The sequence below is a fragment of the Strix uralensis genome, chromosome 11 (assembly GCF_047716275.1).
Source record: "Strix uralensis isolate ZFMK-TIS-50842 chromosome 11, bStrUra1, whole genome shotgun sequence".
In the NCBI taxonomy this organism is placed as follows: Eukaryota; Metazoa; Chordata; class Aves; order Strigiformes; family Strigidae; genus Strix; species Strix uralensis.
Genome location: NC_133982.1, coordinates 6,202,250 through 6,222,341, shown reverse-complemented (window position 1 = coordinate 6,222,341; position 20,092 = coordinate 6,202,250). Strand labels below are relative to the sequence as shown.

Genomic DNA, 20,092 nt, shown 5'->3' with positions numbered 1-20,092 from the left:
TTTTAACTGGTGCCATTAAAACTAGTTTCTAATGCCCAGTCAGAAACAGCCCTTAGGCAAGAGACTGAAATTACATGCCAGACTACATCGCTATCCATGTCAAACCCTATTACCTTTACAAGAAACATTTCCTTGTTGGAAAGCATCCTCATATAAGACTGCATACAAAAGACCAAGGTGAGGGAATGAGATGAAAAAAGGTGTCTGTAACTACTGTGTTCAACTGGAATACGAATTACAATTCCCTCCCCATCCCCCAAACCTCTAATGGAAACAAGTAGAAAGGAGTAGGATTAACCTAAAATCCAAGCAAAACAGATTAGAATTATGATCAGTGAGTAACAAAAGGAGAATCAGGTGGAAAAACTTAAGGGGAGGTGAGGGTTTTGTACTCAACAGGTGTACAGTGTGAGGCAGTTTTATCTAGAAAGCAATGATAGAGATACCCATGTAATTGTGTACCTGCGTACTACAACACAGAGACCTTACTTGCCCTAGGCAACAAGTGAAAAATTGTAATTTGTACTTGCAGGGTTTCATAATCTCAATCCTGAATTTACATCTCTAAATATTTATTTGGCAGCAACCTACTCTCACAGGAGTAGCCCATCTGGTTTATAGAAAGCACCTTTCATCTATTTCAGAAAAATAAAGCAAACCTCTAGATTTAGGTCACCTTGATACCAATGAGATTGAAACTACCTCTTATCCTTCATTTATTAACTTTGAAAAGACGTCTCAATCTTTTCATGGAACTTGCAATACAAGACAAAGGAATGGGTCAGTCACTCACCTACAAATTCTGGAGTTCCAAAAATGTTTTTAAATTCAACTCCGTCTTCTATTTTGTGAGCCAGGCCAAAGTCAATGAGTTTGATGTGTGGAATAGGAATATTCTTGTCTAGAAGCATAATGTTTTCAGGCTAAAAATAACAAAAGATAGATCTTTGTTATTATAATATTAGTATCTTGGGAAAGTAACAGAGTTCTCAAGTGCTTTTTTTTCCTTCACAAATACAGCACTGTAGAATGAGAAACACATACCTTTGCCTAACCATTTAGAATTCATTCTTTTGAAATGGATGACAACTGTGAAATTTGACATCATTGAATGGACCAGAATGTCATAAAAGCAAAGCAAATCAAGTAAGAGTAATACTTTCGTTCCTTTAATTCTACCTCATGCAAAATCTGCCTCTATCTTCCTGTTAGCACTCCTAAGTTTATTTTCTTAATGATGGCTATTGCCAGGATGAAAACAGGAGATCCTTGTTTTCACAATGAGACAGAAGTTTTCCACACAACTGTATGTAGTTCCCTAATCTGCAAAATACGGCACTAAATTATTGGCACAGCAGCACTGTGATATAACACAAAGTGGAAGCTCAGTTTATCTTGTCCCCTCTTAAACCAGAAAATATGTCCCCGGCCCACAGGGCCTCCTGGGAAGATGTCACTTCCTGACCCCACGGATTTCCAACAGTTGGTGTACACATAACAGAGCTAGCAGGTAGCTGAAGCAGTGCAGACACCTTGTGCAGAGATAGACTGTCATTGCTTGATCCTGACAGAGAGCTGCACCACTGGATATTTTGACTGACAGCAATTTTACTGATCCGTTCTTGGAATTTACACTGGGAAACCTCCCTATTTCTGCCCAGCTGTCCCTATAGTGTATTGGAACCCACTGGAAGATGTCTTATTAAACGCTTCTTGAGGGGTTCTAGTCACATCTGAATCTACTTAGGGAAGGAAAATTCTGAGACTAAATTCACAACTGCAACACCAAGGCAAGGAAAGATCTAGGATTTACTATCTAAACAGTCCAGAAAATGGAAAGAGTTGGGATCAGAGGTCCTAGCTCATATATGATAGCAAGCTATTAAAAGAAAATGTAGCCTTTCTCATAGCATTGTAGAAAAAAGCCAAAGCTAGAACTGTGAAATTAAAGCTAACTTTTTCAACCACAGACTTTGACTTTCTTTACCAGATATAACGGATATTTCATAAACTTATTTGTTCAACTAAATTCCTCAACCTTAGTCACTCCCTACCATGGCGCTATTTCACAGGTTTCAGAGTAAACTATGGGTTCAATTTATCTCCCATGAAGAGTTTTAATGCATCAATTTGTCATAACTTAATGATAAGTTCGAGAGCAACAGTGAGACTGTTTGATTCCCTGCTGGCAGCTGCCTGGCCTTTTCACAGCAGGTCCTAACGTGGAAGCGGCTCCTGCTAACACATACTCTCAGTCAGAGCTGCACTGGGAAAGAGAGCATAAAATAATTTGTTGTCACAATCACTGGACCAAGAATATTTTAGCCTCTGGCTAACAAGTCTGGTTTTCTTCCATGGATCTAGGGCAGATGCATTCACCCCAGATACATGATGTAAGCTTGTGCAGAGCAGACGGAACAGACTGAAATGGCAGAAAGTCACAGTCACCACCTCTTGGACTATTCCTTAGGTGGTGTAAGTCACTAGCTCCACTGCAGTCAATGGAGTCCTGTCAAGTGACGAGATAATTAAGAATCATCCTCTATCTAATCAGATCTCTGCTTAAAAAAATACATGTCTAATTTAACACTAGCAAAACTCCAAACTCAGTCCTATAAAACCCAGGAGAGTTATTCTGTGAATAAGTTTTAGGTCATTTGACATTCACTATCAGGGAGATGATTCTTTATTTAACCTTTCTGATTTCTATCTTGCATTTCTTGTCCCATCTTCATTGACCACCTGACATCACTGGTATTAAATATCAAAAGTAGTAGAGATCAGATTAGAAAAAGTCGCACCTATACTTTCACAGTAATTTCATTCCACTGGGTATTACACTGGTTTCTAAAACTTTCAGTCTTTGGCTTCTGGATTCATGTAGTAATTTCAAAATGAAGTGCACATCCTTTATATGTTCACATATCTTCTATGCTTTTTCATATGCAGCCTGTGAGTATTTGGAGGGTAGTTTGCTAACCATTTTCTTAGGTTAGATGTGATTTGTAACAACTACATATACGTCATTAACACTGACTCAAGACCAAGCAATTTCAGACAGAGACAGCATTAAGCACACATTCAGCAGAAGGAATCAGCATATATATCCTGAGAATCTGGAAGAAGTCTATCTATAGTACACATGTAATTAGTAATAAACTAACCCGGATTTAAAGTTAGAACAAGAAACATGTAATCTAGCAGTAGAATTTCTTCCTTTTTCCTTCATTTTAAAACATTTTCCTTCTCTGTTTTATTCTACTTTCTCCTAGGAGATAAGTGCATTTTGAATGTATTTCTGGAAGTAGCAATGTCTGAGGCAGACAGTTCTGTAGCTGTGAGTCTGCTGCTGAGAAAGCACTTTCTTCTAGTCTCAAGAGTTTCACTCCCAAGACTCCTAGTTTCAGAGAAGCATGCAGCTAAGAAAGCAAGAAGGCTTTCTGCTAACCAAACTGCACTGGATGACACATACTCGTCATGTAATTCTAAACACAGTGGGGACTGCAAACAGCAACAGTTTTTTGTAGCTGGATCTGGCTCTCCTCTTCCCAAAAATGCATTTCTTTTGTACGTCCTTCTAATTTTTTATTATTATTATTTTTTTAAAACAGCATGCTTTGGATGATACCACAAATGCAAATAGCTGAAGAATGAAGACTTACAATTTCTTTTTCTCAGTCAGTAAATATATAAACCCATCCAAAAGTTAGCAAAGGCCTGATAAAGGAGATTGTCTTCTTCGGAGCACTCAGCTGTGAAGTGCATTTTAAAATGGTCTTACCTATATTTTAGGCATGTTATCAAATACAGATCTCTAACAAATTGTAGAAAGTACAGTCCATCATTAAAAAACAACAGTTAAGTCTAAATCAGCATCTTTACCTTTAAATCAAAGTGAGCAATTTTCTTGGAGTGAAGGTAATTCACACCATCCAATATCTGCTTGATGAATCTGGTTGCTTCCTCTTCACTCAAAGACTCTTTCTGTGCCAGGAAGTCAAAAAGTTCTCCTCCAGAAACCCTTATAAAACACACCAGAAAACATCCAGTTATCTACTACATTGTAAGACATAGAATAAATGTAAGCACAGAAAACTAAAGTAGCAAAAAACCTTCATACAGTTCGAAAAAGGCCACACTTGCAAATGACCTAGAGTTTTGTGTTCTAGTCCCAGGTGCGCCAAAACTTCCTTTTGGCTTCAGCTCTCTTCCCTGTAAATTTTAAGGACTAACTTTCCCTAATTCATTGATGCCGCAAGGTTTGATTCATCAGGGATTACAAAGGACCAAAAAAAGCTACATTGTTTGATGAATCTACAGACATGTACATATTTCAATAGGTAGACTTTGATGTTAACGACTTCAACTGCTATTTTTCAACATTTTCATTTGGGATGAGACAGAGGAAATAGAACAAGTTCTAACAGTCAGAAACTGTTATACTTCTCTTATCGGTTGCCATCAGAAACATGAGGCAATAAGATCTGTCAACAGAATCTCTTTTCTTTCCAGAACAGCCATTACACTGTTCTAATACAGATCTTCTTGCCTGACATAACTGACAAGAAAGCATTTGTCTTGTCCTGAATTTTTAAAAAGAAAGCAGATTGTAGCAGCTTGGAAGGTACCTAAAATTGTTTTCCCAAATCAATGAAGTGGTATTAGTTACTATGAGTTTTCACATCAAAACTGAAATACATTCCATGCATATCTAGTACATAACACTTCTATTTTCATTTTTGTGCCTTGTATTGAGAGCTCCAGTGCTATTTTTCTATATATTATGAAACAGGTTGATCTAGATATTGAATTGGGCACCGTTTGCAGTTATTATTCATAATTATGCTTACATTTATTTTTTCCAGTTCACACTGCCATTGAAATTATTGCTATATTCTCATTCAAATTTACTGTTGGGGACACCCACAAAGCAGTTGTTGCTCTTGGGCTCAGGTGTACCACCCATCTGTGTTCACCATTCAGAGTGCAAGCACAAGATGAAAGATCTAACAGTCATTGTGGAAAACAAGCTTTTGGTCCTGTTGTCTGATGAAATACCTCTAAAACAGATGGCAGGTTCAAATGCTTTGAGTTAACAAAGTGCTGTGACTCACTGACAAGTTAGATCACACTGTGCGCTGCAGAGGTCTTTCATGCAATCATTCTGATTCTGACCCCAGGCTCCTACACAACACTGGTGGTGACAAGATGGCGATTCCCTACTCTGTCTCTTTCAGATTAAACTATTGTGAACGGCTCCAAAAACTGCAAAGAGAAGTCAACTGCAAACAAGAACAATGTGTCAAAAGCCACAAAAACATTGGGCTTATTTCTTAGCTTCTACTGTTGCTGTGGGTGACAGCATACCTTGCTGCTCCAAAGGCAGACATTTACACAGGGCCTATTGACTTCAACATTGATTACTGGGTATTTTTTCACAGCTTCCACAGAGTCAGGAACTTTCTAAGCAACACGAGGCAGGACACTTTGCCTGGGCAGAAGTCACCTCAGTTCACCTGGGCAGAAGTCACTTGATGCTTTAACTGTTACAACTAAATGGTTGGCAAACAAAAGTAAACTTATATGACCCAGGAATATGTTGCAACTGCTGCCCCTGGCTGCCACCTCCTCCTTCCTATTAATGTCAGTTACTCAGCCTGTGAGATTCTTATTTGGTCTCTGATTTTCCTTTTAGGTGACACATACCAAGGGTATCAGCACTACCATCAGCCTTGCTGGACAGGTTCTGTTCTGCCCTGTGCATTTCAGAAGCCAGGGAACACTGTCTTCTTTCCGTATTGTAGTAGGTTTAAGAGCCTTGGTTAATTAGTTGAAAGATCATTACAGCTGACTGTGACAAGCCAGTAAAGAGATCTGTAAGTAAAACCTGGTAGTCTCTTGGTGAAATATATGTACAGAGAGCAAGCAAGTCTTCTTTCCTTAATGATGTCTATTCAAACTGCACTTCAGCCATCACCTCTGGCAGGCACTATGGCCCTGTCATCAGGAAGCCAGCTGTACCAGGATACTGTCGTGTACTTTTCTGGAATTTAACCATATGTGCACACTACTCTGCCTTCCTCTTTTACCCTCTAAAATCTCCTTGGTCATTTCTCCTTAAGGTAGACTCTTTAATCAGGACTAAGAATAAAAATGTTCTTTCCCGGGTCAGGCCAACAACCCATGCAGCCCAGCCTCCGGTTCTCCAACACCAGCAAAAGAAGATACCGCTTAAGGAGAGCACACAAGCTGAGCCATTTTGTGGAAGTCGTTCCCCTCACCTTCCCCTAGCACAGAGGACTGTGCTAAGGATTTTAGAGGATACCTTCCTGCCTGGAGGAGACTGGCAACTTTCTTTTGAGGAATCTCCTTTGCTACACAAAGGAATGTCAGAAAATTGTTCAGCTGCCCAGATGGGAGGTATTTAATGCACTCTCTTTCTTGCTGCCCCCAAGAGTGGTCACTTAAAACAGCTGGGTTAGCTGCTCAGGGCACACCAGGGATTTTGCCCCAACAGCAACCTCAGCAACATCCTGGCAACCAGCTACACTTAAGACATCACTGAAGAAACTGTACAGCCTGCAAGAACGAGGGGAGATTTACTTATTAGCTCCTTGTTGTATTTTCCCTCTTCCCTCTAGTTCACACTGACCTTGAATCAGGTTAGGCAGGGGGGACTTCCAAGGTACAGAATACAACATTAAAAAAAAACCAAACAAAAAGAGGAAATCAAAAAAATTCGGTGAGCCTGAAGTCCCTCTGTTACTTTATCAGCAAAAGACTTCCTCTTACAATAACTACACAAGCATTTCATTTTCTGAAGATCAGAGATCGGCATACATTACAAACAGTCCGTTAATCTCCAGCCTCTTGTGGTATAGCCTAAGACATTAGGCTAAACTGCAGAGATCTTAAAATAGTAATCTAAAGGAAAATTCAGTAGATGAGATCTGATGACTTCTCATTAAACTCAGGCTTTAAAACCAGGTTTGAGTAAATTGTACAAAGAGAGTGTTAAGCAGTTTAGTTCGGGATCATTCTTATCCAAGTTATGCACCCGAACTCAGAGAAACCCTCAGGCAGAAGAGGCTAGCAATCCCAAAAGCCAGCTGTTACGGAATTCCAGAAAAAAAGTTCAGCACTAACTCCTATGCAGTTAAACACTCATAACTGCACTACAAGTTCCATCTGAACATCCAGGAAGGTGTGTTTTTTAAATGAGCACCACCTACAAAAGAGCAAATGCTCCTTTCACAAAGGACCTTAGGTTACAGAAAAATTCCTTCCTCTGGTTCTACCTCTTTCCCTTTTACCATGTCACCTTACTCCCATGGCAAACAAAGCAGCAAGCAAATTATACCTTTGCTCTTCCTTCGAAGTCCAATACAATACAAACTACAGTGCTGCCTTACTTCTTGGAAACAGCTGTTTATTTTGTGTTCACAACCTTGACACCAGTAGAGGAGACTGGCATATCAATCAAACCTGCCTTTAAGCTGCTTTTGTTTGGGCAAAGCAGCCTCAAGGCAGAGCCCCAGAGACAGAGAACAGCAAGGTCACAAAACACTGGAGAGCATATCCCTGAACAATGTGCAGAAGGAAGGGCAAACCATGTACCTGCCAAACTGCACTTAACAGCAGCGGACTTGGCAATGCTCTTCCTGCTCTTGAACAGAAGAAACAGCACCTGTAGAATCAACCGCTGTGAAAAAGGAGATAGTCTTGCCTCTGCCAGCACAGTGAGTTCAGGAGAAGGCCAACATTTTAGCCAAAACCTCTTTTAAACACCAGGGTAGCTTCTTCAACTAATCAAGTATACTGAGGACATTGTTTTGAAGCTGAAGTCCACTGTAGCTTAATGTAAGATTAATTGGCCAGGTGCTGTAACACTTATTTTGATAAACTGCAGGGAGTATGAGACTGAAATTAGAGTGTCAGGAGGAGAGATCATCTGTTTACAGAGAGAATTTAATTATCTTTATTAGCAATTATCATCATCCTCAATTTGTATACAGTAGCTGAATGCAGTGGCCTTAATCAGGTCAAAACTCTGTTGCATCCAGCCTTTTAAAAGTGCAGTAAGCTACAGCCTGAGAACAGGACACACAAAATATATCAGGCCATGTGAGGACAGGAAAAAGCAGAAGGTAATAAAATGGAAGGTTGTTTTAGCACAAAGTAGCTGCCAGTCACAAAAAGCAAGCTCCTTTCCTGTTTTCCAGTGCATGGCTACAGAGACCAACATTTGCCCATAGACATATACTTAAAAATTAACAGATGCTTACCATCACTCATATGCCATCTGCCAGCAGTCACATTTAATCTCCAGGAATGCTCCCTGGCCTAAATGCTGGCTCCCCTGGAAAGCTAGTGGTTATATCATCTCACTGAGGGATCGAAGCCTTACTGCCTGGATTACATACACAAGGTCGAGGCAGGTGCCCTAGGGAACGTACGGTCTACATAACTTCAGCCACAGTGTCTCTGTATTTCCTGATTCATACATACAGAAAAACGGCATCATTTACTCATTACCTAAAAACTGTAGTAAGTAGAAGCCCTCAGGGTATCTCCTTGCTTACAGCTTTATTTTAGTACCATGAACTGATAGATAAAGGATATGTCATCTTCTGCACAGCTCCTCTAAGACTTAGAGCTTTGTAAACTAGGTAGTATTGATTCCACAACAGAGCAGGACACAGCCCAAAAAAGCTTAATTTGATGTCTATCTTCCTTCACTACATGACAAATTTCATCCCCTTCGGCCAAGACCATACATCCTGAGCAGCAAAGCTCCATTTATTAGAAGAGCTACTTCCATTCCAGACTCTGATGAGTACAAGCACACAATTCTACTCTTTGCTTTGTGTGACAGTGTTCTGGTTTCCCCTGGTTCTCAGTGGAGAATAGGAAGGCTGAGCCGCAAACACACATAGATATAAATCTGCACATGCACTAAGATAATTTACATCCCTGTCAACTCCTTAAGGCAAACCAACAGCACACACTATGAACTATACAGGAGATGCTTTAGACATAGGTCTGTATGATCATCGTGCACACAGAGTCACTCATTTCTATTACAGTCTTAATCCTCAACCATGAAACACCCAGAATGGCCACAAGTCAAGTGCCAAGTTTTATCCAAATTCATTATCCCAGCATAAATTTGGGTATAAAGAGACATAGTCACTTGGTGCCTCCTCTTTTTCATTTCTTGAAAAACTGAAATAATTTTATCATGGCAGATTATTTTTTTACTCAGTAAGTGACATTAGGCAACTGCAAAGTTTTCTTGAAAAGACTCTCAAACTAACACATCAACAGTAACATTATTAGATTTGGGGACATCCAAGTGTTCTACAGCATTCAGCTGCAGATTGCAATGCAGAGCTGCAACTGATCTTCCTCTGTGACCTCTCAGCCACTACAGGTCAAATCTAATATGCATCAGAATGGTTGGCAAATAGCACTGAGAACAGAGAGCCAAACAGCAGCAGGCAACCTAGTTCCCCTCCTAACTTCGCAGTGAAGAATATGCAACCCTGGAGCGAGCAGGGGAAGCTGAAATGAATTACATGACCTACCTAAAGTGAGGACAATTTCCTGTAGCATCTAACACTTCAGTATATGCAGTCTGATACTCTAATAATCTTCCCTTGGTATTGCACCTAGCAATTGTGAAAACTGCTGCAGCTGGTCTATACGTGCCGCTCTAGTTCTGCCAAAACAACTCTTTGTTCTTTTGGGATATCACTAGTCCCTTTTCACAAATCCTCTACTTTAGCCTCTTCAATATAAGCTGAAGTCACATAAACAGGAATAACTCTTCCAATGTCATTTTGATTTATATTGGGTTGCAAGTCATTAATGGTTGGACTAGGTGATCTTCAAGGTCTTTTCCAACCTAGACGATTCTGTGATTCTGTGAAGGACAGGAGGCAAAAATAACATTTACACAAAGCAAAGCTCTCCTGGCCAGGCAGGAAAGAGGTGATATTTCCTTTTAAAAAATCAGCCTCCTAGTCCTCTCTATTTCTTAGGGTCCTTCTACATCACAGTTTCACGTAACTGAAGAAATTCCATCACAGATACGTAAGTGTCAGCATTGAAATGACTGTGTAAACTTTACCCTCCACACACATTTCAGATTTATGTCACATAACCAACTCCTGCATGCAATCCCCAAAACATGACGACTTTGAAACACTGTTAAAATTATATGACAGCTTTCTAAAACATGATCAGGCATGTCTGTCCAAGTGGCGGACTTTAAGAATCTCCAGTCAGGCAGTAGAAAGAAGCAGAACACATTCAAAACAAGTTGTGTTACAAGAGATTACATTATTAGTCTGTGGTCTGCATCTGTCTCACATGTTTTACCTCAGTTCCATCAAACACACAGGAAGGGCAATAGGGTGTAAGAAATAGCTTGATGTCTTTGGGATGTAGTATTTCTAGGCTGATGAAACAAGCAGCCAAACAGAATTCATGCAAGTAATTTAATAGCTATTGTAGAGACTGGAAATTTTGATACTGCTTCCTATTCTAATAAACCAGCATTTTTCTACATAGTACACACCTATTAGCCAGATTTTCTCACTTCCTTTCAGTCAGTAAGATTAAATACAGGCAAAAGCATCAAAGGTGACTCCCTGAAATGCAAACTCACGTTCCAACTTAGCCAAGTCTTTGTTAAGATGACTCCTGACCACACTTCCAGCTTCCCTCGGCTGTGCGTTTATTCTTCCAGGCAGGGACATGCACACGTTCTGAAGAACAAGCCATTGTTCCCTCAGCCCAGACAGAGCATCTGCTGCTAGCTGCTTAAACAGCACAAACCAGTTTGCATTACATAGCAAATATATGGTTGAAGATGGTCATCCTAAACCAGCAGCCTGAGTACCCAATGGGTCACCACGCAGGGGTGAGGCTACAGCAGCCCACAGATCCCCTGCTTGGGAGGTTCACTTGTTGGCAGGACCTAAATGGCAAGGGTTTTCCTCATCACACGGTGGAACCAGAGAAGAGTGAGCAGTTCTTCTTCACTCCCACCCTGCTGCTATTTATCCTTGATAGTCTTAAGTCTAGGGATTAAAAAAACCTCTTCCCTTGCCCTCCTCCTCTCTTTTCCCCTAGTCTCCTCTAAATGAGGAGAATATGGTAGTAGTGAGAATGGCTGCACATTTTGCCAAGGACTTGGTGGTTTCACATGCATTGGAAGAGATGAAAGCAGAAAGAAAAATGAAATGAGCATTCAGTGGCCATTTGTGCTTCCCCCAAGGTTCACATCAGGGCAGCACCAGGCAGACATGAGGTAATCCCTCTGTTAGGAAACTGTTTTCAAGTTGACAACACTCCCTGGCTCAGTAACAATGGCCTCAGCTGATGTTATGGTGCACCTGTATCCCCAGGGCACATGCATGAACTGGGGGGCCTGTTTACCAGCAGCCTCATTCAATTCTCCTGCCAAGATCTGTGAGGCATGAGAACACAACAGCTCCATTTTAACAGTGCCTCTATGTCCTGGCAGCCTCTGCAGCCCTTTCCGGTTCCTATTTCCCTCATCCTACCCCAGAGGATAGGAAGTCCCCTTACTCACAGCTCAAGGATGAGGACCACATCTGTCTTGTTCTCGTAGATGTCATGCAACTTGATGATGTTGGCATGCAGAATCTGCTGCAGAATAGTAACCTCCCGTTCAATTTCCTCACGTCTCACTCCACGACGGCTGGCTCGACTCTGTCGTTTTTTAATGAACTTCGCAGCATACTCCACACCAGTGCTTTTTTCTCGACATTTCTTCACTATAGCAAACTGGCCACTGCAAGGACAAGAAGATAACAAAAATTCTTGTAAAGCTTTCATATAATCACAGCTTCCCAAATAAGTCACTCATATACAAAGCTTGATCCTGCAACCCCTGAGCAACACTGCTTGTTCTTGGTACAGTAGCAGAGACTATCAGAATTCTGCAGTTAAAGTCACTGGTGCATAACAAGGTAGCCTCCAGCTGTGTCTGAAATTTAGCAAAACCAAGCAGTGTCTGACAAGAAGGGAGGACAGATGTTAAAATCTCTAAAAAACAGTTTGTGTTTAAATAAGATCTGTCTCAAAAGGTTCAAACTGCCACTCCTTCATAATGCTTAAGGCATTCGAGTCTGCAACACATCACTGGATGTTCTGAAAGGACACACATGCATTAAAGTATTTCCCTTAAGAGTAATCTCTCAGAAAAGAACTCAAAGGATTGATAACCCTTTGGAAATGCAGAACTGGCCTCCAGGAACCACTTTTCAAATAAGAGTGGTTTATTCATATTTCTGCACTTCACTTGACAATGTAGCTGGAAATGTAACTAGAGAAAGGCCTCGTTACCTTTGTTTAGACACAAACATTCTCCAATTCTAAAGTTTTCCTTAGATCTTAAAAAACTGAAAGTCAAAACCTGAGAAGTTTAAAAAGAAGAAAACCTAGGTTAAAGCACAAAAAGCACTAATGTTAATTCTTTCAAACAAAACTGATGCAGACTCACTGTTCTCCTAGCTCAAGCACCTCCAGCTCAAGTAACAATGAGGAGTAAGAACATTCAGTCTTGACATAAACTTAAGCCAGTCCAAACATAAATGAGGTCAGTCCATTCCATTCAGGATGAGTTTCATTCACTTACTGCTCTCTCTCACTGCTCAATAGGAAGCCCAGTATTTTCAGTGATTCAGTGATTTCAATAACTTTCATACAAAGTATTAAAATAACCTAAACTCATTTTTAAACAAATATGTATGTTCTGATGAACCTTCTTGTACCTAATGGCACTTCAGATTTTTTTATTACTTTACCTTTCCATAACTAACTATTAGTGCAGACCTGGACATAATGATGTACAAAGTACATCATAAAATGGGACACTGACTTTGAGCTGGTGGAAGACAAGGAACTAGTGGAGAAGTGTTGTAGTGTCAAGAACAACTGTCAGGAAAATTACTCTAGTAGCAGCAGTCGGAGATTGTGTTTGATAAGTCTGATGGCAGGCTGCTGCTGACAAATCTTGGAGCAGTATCTCTGCAATAAAATCTACATGAGTATGAATGGAAGGAAAAGTTAACTACTTTTGTTTGGACACTGAAGGATCTCATAGCCCACCAGAGTACATCTGCAATTTCAAGTAGCAAGAATAGTGTATTACCACCCTACACCTCCTCTGCCAGAAACTGTAAGCTGAGGGTTACTTCTTGTTCTTTATTTTTCCATTGCTAGATTACAGGAGGGACTTATCAAACTCCCTTTTGGCAGAGAGAAAGAAAAAGACTGTGGAATCCATCTTGTAAACAGGCCAGGTATGTACTGTTACAAACACTACCATGGTGGTGAAGCGCACCAGATAGCTGGAGAATTGAGCCTATGGATAAGGTCATGCACTTCAGTCTGCTTTGTTTAAGTGTACAATGCATCTTCTGATAACAGTGAGATGAAAAACTGACAAGCTGTAAAGACAGAATAGGACTTCAGTTAAACAAAGTTTAGCTAAAACTATTGCTTCATGGAAGCTGCCTTTTGTTTTGGCAACTGAATATCAAAGTGGGGGGTGGTAAGCAAGAGGTGGCTGTTGGCCAGTATCTGCAGAATCTTGGTGATTTAGAGGCAAGGAACCCCAGCTCAAATCCATGCTTCACCCTTTTCACAGTAATTGAAATGAAAAACATGTAAACTTTAAGTCTATCATGTGTTACTCCTTGTCCTACCAAGCATTCCTTAGACAGAAAAGGCTCAGGTTTTATAAATGAATAGAATCATACTTTTGCAAAAAACATCAAAAATATTTCACTGCATTTCCACCAAGGAGCAGAAATAATTTTTAAAGTTCTAGGAAGCTATGTGGCCAGGAAGCCACAGTCAACTAACTAATAAATAAGACAGGGAAGCCTCTGAGAACAGTTCAGTCAAATAGTTACCCTTGCCTGTCATGTGTAAAGCCTAACAGGTATGCAAAATCCTACCCCAAAAGAACTATTTTACCCAAGCCCTTGTCTTGGCACATTCACAAGGCTCTGCTGATGTCCAGCTACTTTACAGACAGACAAAACAAGACAGTGAGCTCCTTTTCATATCCAGGAGCAGCCCTGTTTCCCCTGCCACAATGCACTGTATGCCTGAGATCTCACTCTGTAAAAATTGGCAGGTCTCCAATCCCAGAATACACATTTAGTATCAGATATTTCCTTAGTCAGGGCATTATATCCAGACTTGCAAGGAAAAGGCTCATCTTACGATAACCTTCACCTTTAGCTACTGTGATTTTATCAGCCAGGTCTCTTCATAAGAATCACGAACACATGCATTAAGTGCAACCCCCATGACAACCCTGTAGAAGCACTGAGCTGTTATTGTTTTCAATATTATTATATCCTTCACTGGCTTGGTAAATGAGAGATGCAACTACAGTTGGAATTTAAATTATGCAGCATACACAGCAATTATATTCAGAACCTTATAATTATATAGTGTACTTAGTGCTTCATTAACACAGATGGCTGGTTGTAGTCTGTCTTAAACGTACAAAGGCAAAGAAATTAAAAATTAAGGCTGTCACTTGGCACTTCTTCCTCTCAAAAGCTAACACTCCATGGCAGAGACAGCCTCTCATTTCAAGGGGTTCAAACAATGCCAGACAGCCTGAAGTACTTCTTTTCGATTTTCATACATATCCTAAACACCTCTCAGGAGAGAGGTAGGAATGGATGGGACAAGTGTACTTATCCCTTCAGGAATAATCAGTCACAAATGGAATCAAAACTGCAGCCATTTGTCAAATTCATTAATCCATTCTTATTTCTGCCTCCTGATTTTATCACTACATGCAAACCCTAGAGAACTTAAGAGAATTAAATTCCTACTACAAAATCCCCAAATTTGCCTTAAACATTCTCCTAAAAGAGTTCATTCTGTAGTGCTGAGAGCTGTTTGTGTAAAACATCACGGGTTTAATGGTTTTTTGTTCATTTTTTTGCAAGACATGCAGCTTTTTTGGCCCAGACTTTCTAAAGAGACATGGTACTAATGCTGCTGTGTTTGCTTCCTTGAATTCTCTCTGGGGACATAAATTTTGCCAGAAAAGATCAGGGAGAAACTATTATGAGTACTGATTATGGGAATGAACAGAGTCACTTTTGCATTTAAAAAGTCCTGTGATACTGTGGATTTTGTACATTTTTGTTTACTTAAAAGCTTATAAAAATAGTAATGACACAGCATAGGAATTCCTGTCATCTCCTTTTATGCATTTATAGTCTGGGATAATTGTTCATCACAATACCCATTCCCTTGTAATCTGCTATTTCCCCCCTGCATGTGCACACGAACGCACACTCTACCCACTCCTGTCCCAGTCTTTATGCCATTTCCTTTATCCCTTAAAAACAGGTTTTTGCAGACAGTCTTTACTGAGACGGTTTGTGACTGAGTAGAAGCCACAGGGAAAAATACAAATTCACTATTTCTTAGCCTAGGACATTTAAGACAGTTACAGTGTAATTACCCACAATATTGTCCAAAACCCACACTTACCCAGTTTCCTATTTGCTGCAACATTTGCTTTGCCCATGCCTGGTCCTGAATTCCCAGGGTCTTTATTAGCGCATCACAGGATAATGCTAAAACAGCAGCTGGTGTATCTCTCCACACAATTAGCCCAATGCTTTGCCAAGCACTGATACACTGAAGCACACTAAGAGAAGAGCTAAAGGCTGAAGGGACAGGCAGAGAGAAAAGTCGTGGAACAAGTGTTGAAGGGGTAGCATATGGCTCTACTGTTCTACCGGATAAAACAAATAGTTCATGGGGAGGCCCATACAGCTATGAGAAAAAGAGGATGTCTCACTGGTATTTTACAATCACAGTCAGGCACGCTTTGGATTTCTTGTTAACTACAGAGCTTGCAAAGTCAAGGACCAAGACAACAGACAGCATTTCTGCACCTCCTAATACATTTGCATTCAGCACATAAGAATCAAATAGCATCAGCTTCCCAAAACTTTCAATCTAGGCTAGGAAAAAAGTAGAAGATAGCAAAGTATGTCTTTCTGACACCTGAGCTGACAGCACTGAGAAATTAAGCCATTTACTTAATTTCACATGTGGAGTCTGTGGCTGATCTTAGACTTGAAACTAAAATTTCACAGCTCAGATGTCCAAATTTCAGTCAAATGACTTCGCCAGATTTCGTGGTTTTTTAGTATATCACTGAAATGAAGATGACTTGGTTCATAAACAGCTGTATTTACAACATACACAAGATAACTCAGAGGCTGACACTTCCTCATTTTTTTATTTTATTAAAGAAAAGAAGTTTGTTACCTTTCAGAAATATTTTGGACAGCTGTACAAAAGCCCTGTCACAGATTTAACACAGGCTGTTCTCAACTGTGGCAACAGCTCAAGAGTATTAACAATAGCAGCTGCAACCTGTCAGTTATAATTAGGTACCACATCAAATCTGTCCATCATTAATAATATCCTAGCAAGGAAGACAACCTATTATTTGCATTGTCACTATCATCTAGGAGATTTATCACTGAATAAGAACATGGAAACAGTAATACTGGGTGGTTTTGGAGTCCATTTTCAGAAGCATGCTTTAGAGGAGGCACAAGTTCATCTTATTTATTTGTTGCGCAGTTCAGGAGAGGATGTGGGAAGGATGTGGGGATGAGAGAAACCAGACAATCCAGAATAACTCCTTGCTCTTTTTTCAGTTTATTTTTAATACTGGTTCTGAAGGGTAATGCTCTGGGGCAGAATTTGACTTGAGAGAGTGACAGAAGCACAGCCTGCCAGTTTGAATGCCTCAGTGCCTAACAGTGGTATTGCTACAGAGCATTAGAATGAAGAGAGCCCTTAAGCAACTGTTTGTATAGGTAAGGGTTTATACAAACCTTCCTCTGATATTCCAGAAACACCACATTGCTGAGTTGCTGAAAATACGTAAACAAAATACTGAGATGACAGTACAGGTCACCTGACTGCAGTCAGGCTCTCTGAGGCCAGAGTAGGGAGAAGTTGGGAAGCTGATTCTGTCTGTCATTTGAGAAGACCAAACCATTTCTTCCCCAAAGACCAAACCTATGTTCCCTTTCTGCATGTTCAATCTATTTCTCTATGTTCTGTCCATATTCATCTTAATTTCATTCATTAAAGAATTCTAAAAAGGGGGATTTTTATTATTATTATTATTATTATTTTTTGGTAGTTGTTAAAACTTGAAATTCCCATAAAATAGATAATATGTTAGAATATGTTGACAGATACAATTTACACTGAAATATGTTTTCAAGGAGGTCTTTGAAAAGTAAATGAACCTGGAAAAGTCAGTGCTCTGGCACTCTGCCAGTCAAGAGGCGACAATTCCCTCAATGAGGCAGGACAATTTGCTTTGGAACAGATTTGCAAGGGATTTTAGGCAACAACCTCCCACCATTGTTAACGGTAATTAGGTTCCTACACACTTGATGGAAAATAACACTGCAGTCTTTCTGTACTTAATTTCCTAAAGTCTGGAAAATGCAGTCTGGAAAAATGAAATAAAATTACCAGGGGTGAGCATACAGCTGGACCCTACAAATTAATTTCTTGTCTCTAGACATCATCAGAATTGCAATTATAATAATTCATATTTTTATCCACTAGGTGTTCCTGCACAAGAATACATGACCAGAGAGGAAACCAAAATAAAACCTAACAACACCTCAACCAGTCTTTAAACTGCCTAGATTCACATGCAGACTACTGCAAAGCAGGATAGCTTAACCCTTCTTTTCACAGAGCACCTGCAAAGGCAGTTGGGGATCTGAGCATTTAGTTGGTATTCCTTTTGTTTCCAGTTTGGGAGGTGTTTGCTTGAGGCTGGACTGTGCAATGAGAAGCCGCCGGGCTTAGCACTGCCAGCAGTATATAGCCAGGCTGTTGGAAGGGCGCGATCACAGCCTACTGCACAGAGCAAAACACAGCAATACTTTTTCCACACAGCAGGTATAGGGAGGTAAAACCTCCAAAACCAGTGAAAGTTTCCTCTTTCCATTTGAGAAGAGCAGAAAACAGCAATCTGAAGTACACCAAGCTACAGCCGCATGAATGTGGGTAATACTGACATCGACACACTTGGTATTGCTGCACCAGATGGAAAAGTTCATTAAACTAGAGTGGACACAAGAAAATGCTTTTAAGAGAAATGGAGATGACCTTCCATTCCCCTTGATCTTCTCCTCCCTCTCTGTTTTCTTGTTGCTTATTATGTTTTAACAAGGTTACACCGAGCTCTTCCTAGCCTACTTCAGTTCTTGCTCAGATGTGCCCTTCTCCCAAGATTGAAGCTGAGTTAAAGAAACTATGGTTGGTATGCCAGCCAGCTGGTTTTAACCATGTAATTACATTCCGGACAATGTAAGGGCCTTGAAGGAAACTCTGCACACCAGAAGTCTCAAAGCCATACAGTGCAGGAAGACAACAAAACTCAAGCCTGACTGCAATTCAGAATTATATTAGACACTGGGAAGGTAAATGACACACTGGAGAACTTTCACATTTTTGAGTGCTCCTGTTTCAACTACTTCCTCACCACATACTGAGGAAAACAGAGACACCTAGGTGCTAAGCTCAGCTCACTCAGAAAGTGGGGCTGCCTCAGGCACGTCACTTCATCCATCTACCTTACAGCAATACCTTGGAAACAGCAGTCATATCCATGGGATAGAACTAGATGGGCCTGACTCGTGTTTACATCAAATTACAAACACACAATTCGGATTTAAGATTATGATCTACAGAAGAGCAGGATAAATGTTTCAGTCTCACAGCCAAGTCCCACTACCCAAGACACGCCCTATGTATCTAAAAGCAAGATTTGGGGCACAATAACATACACAAGGCACCATACCATAAAAAACAACAGCCTACTACAGGAAGGAGCTTACAAGAAAAATTTAAAAATGAGCTTTCACAATATAAGAAGGTGTTTGCAGTCTGAATAAAACCAGGAATTTTATATTTGTCCTTTTTTCCTCACATTTAAGATACTCAGTTCTGGGAATGCAAGTCTAAAAGGGTTTATCTGCTATTACAAACCCTACCACGAAGACAAAGGACATAATTCACATATGTGCTTGCCTGCGCTTAGGAATCCAAAACACAGCTTAGAGATCTAATTTTAGGTTTACTAGACTTCACAAAGTTTGTCAGTCATTGGCTCTCTTTCTCTAATTGGATGATAAATTATGTTTGGTCCCTTGACACCAAAAAAAGGCCTTCCTATCAAGTGTCATAAATTCTCCAAGCTCTGAGTCAATATGATATCTTTAACCCTGAAAGCAATTTTATTTATGTTTACTGACAGCAATCGGTTCCTTTACAGTCCCTGTCATAAGCCAAGTCAGCTTCACCCTCTGTTAGCATCACACTGTCCTTTCGCCAGTGAATGAGCTTACAGCATTTTTCTTTCATTTTTGCATAACCTACAGTTAGAGGCAAGTAAAAATACTAAAAGTACATTATGAAATCATCAGATGTACATTCTTAAGTTAATATACCTAAACATAATCACTGATAATAATGTCCACCTAACCTGAATGCAAGACTTCTCTAGATTCAAGAAGATGGTTTACTTAGTTTTAGCAAAGGGTCATTTCTTCTCAGTTACAATTGTTTTTATGTCAACAGTTTTATTCATCATGCCTTCGTGCCACTACTAAATTCAGATTGGTTGTAACTGGCAATCTCAAGCTTAAAAAGTCTGCATCTTATTACTTTTCCATCTTTTTCACTCCTTTTTATTTTTCTTGGAAAAACTGCACTAATAATTTTATCCTTTCATGGTTGCGTTTTTGTTAACTTTCAAAGCAAAGCCCTTGAGAATTCTTGCTGAATGCCTTTTTTAAAAAAACTCAACTCTGAAAAAGCTGTTTTCCTCTCATATTTAAGTGATTGAGAGCAAATGCTCTACTGCACATAATTTTACCAAGCTAAATACAATCCTTTCTCTTTCCTTACACTTCAGAAATGACTTCGCTAGCTGTAATTGCACTGGCATGCTCTTCCCAGCAGA

At 40.0% G+C, this 20,092-nt stretch overlaps 1 protein-coding gene across 2 annotated transcripts in view; it reads right to left on the bottom strand.

Moving 5' to 3' along the window:
• The window catches only part of DAPK2 (death associated protein kinase 2), a 47,742-nt gene that overhangs the window by 16,578 nt on the left and 11,072 nt on the right, over positions 1-20,092 (bottom strand). For both annotated transcript variants that reach the window (XM_074880828.1, XM_074880827.1), the window contains exons 3-5: positions 11,603-11,824; positions 3,883-4,021; positions 794-923 (exon numbers count right to left, since the gene is read on the bottom strand). In XM_074880828.1, the coding sequence (XP_074736929.1) occupies positions 794-923; positions 3,883-4,021; positions 11,603-11,824 (491 nt within the window). The remainder of the gene's footprint in view (positions 1-793; positions 924-3,882; positions 4,022-11,602; positions 11,825-20,092) is intronic.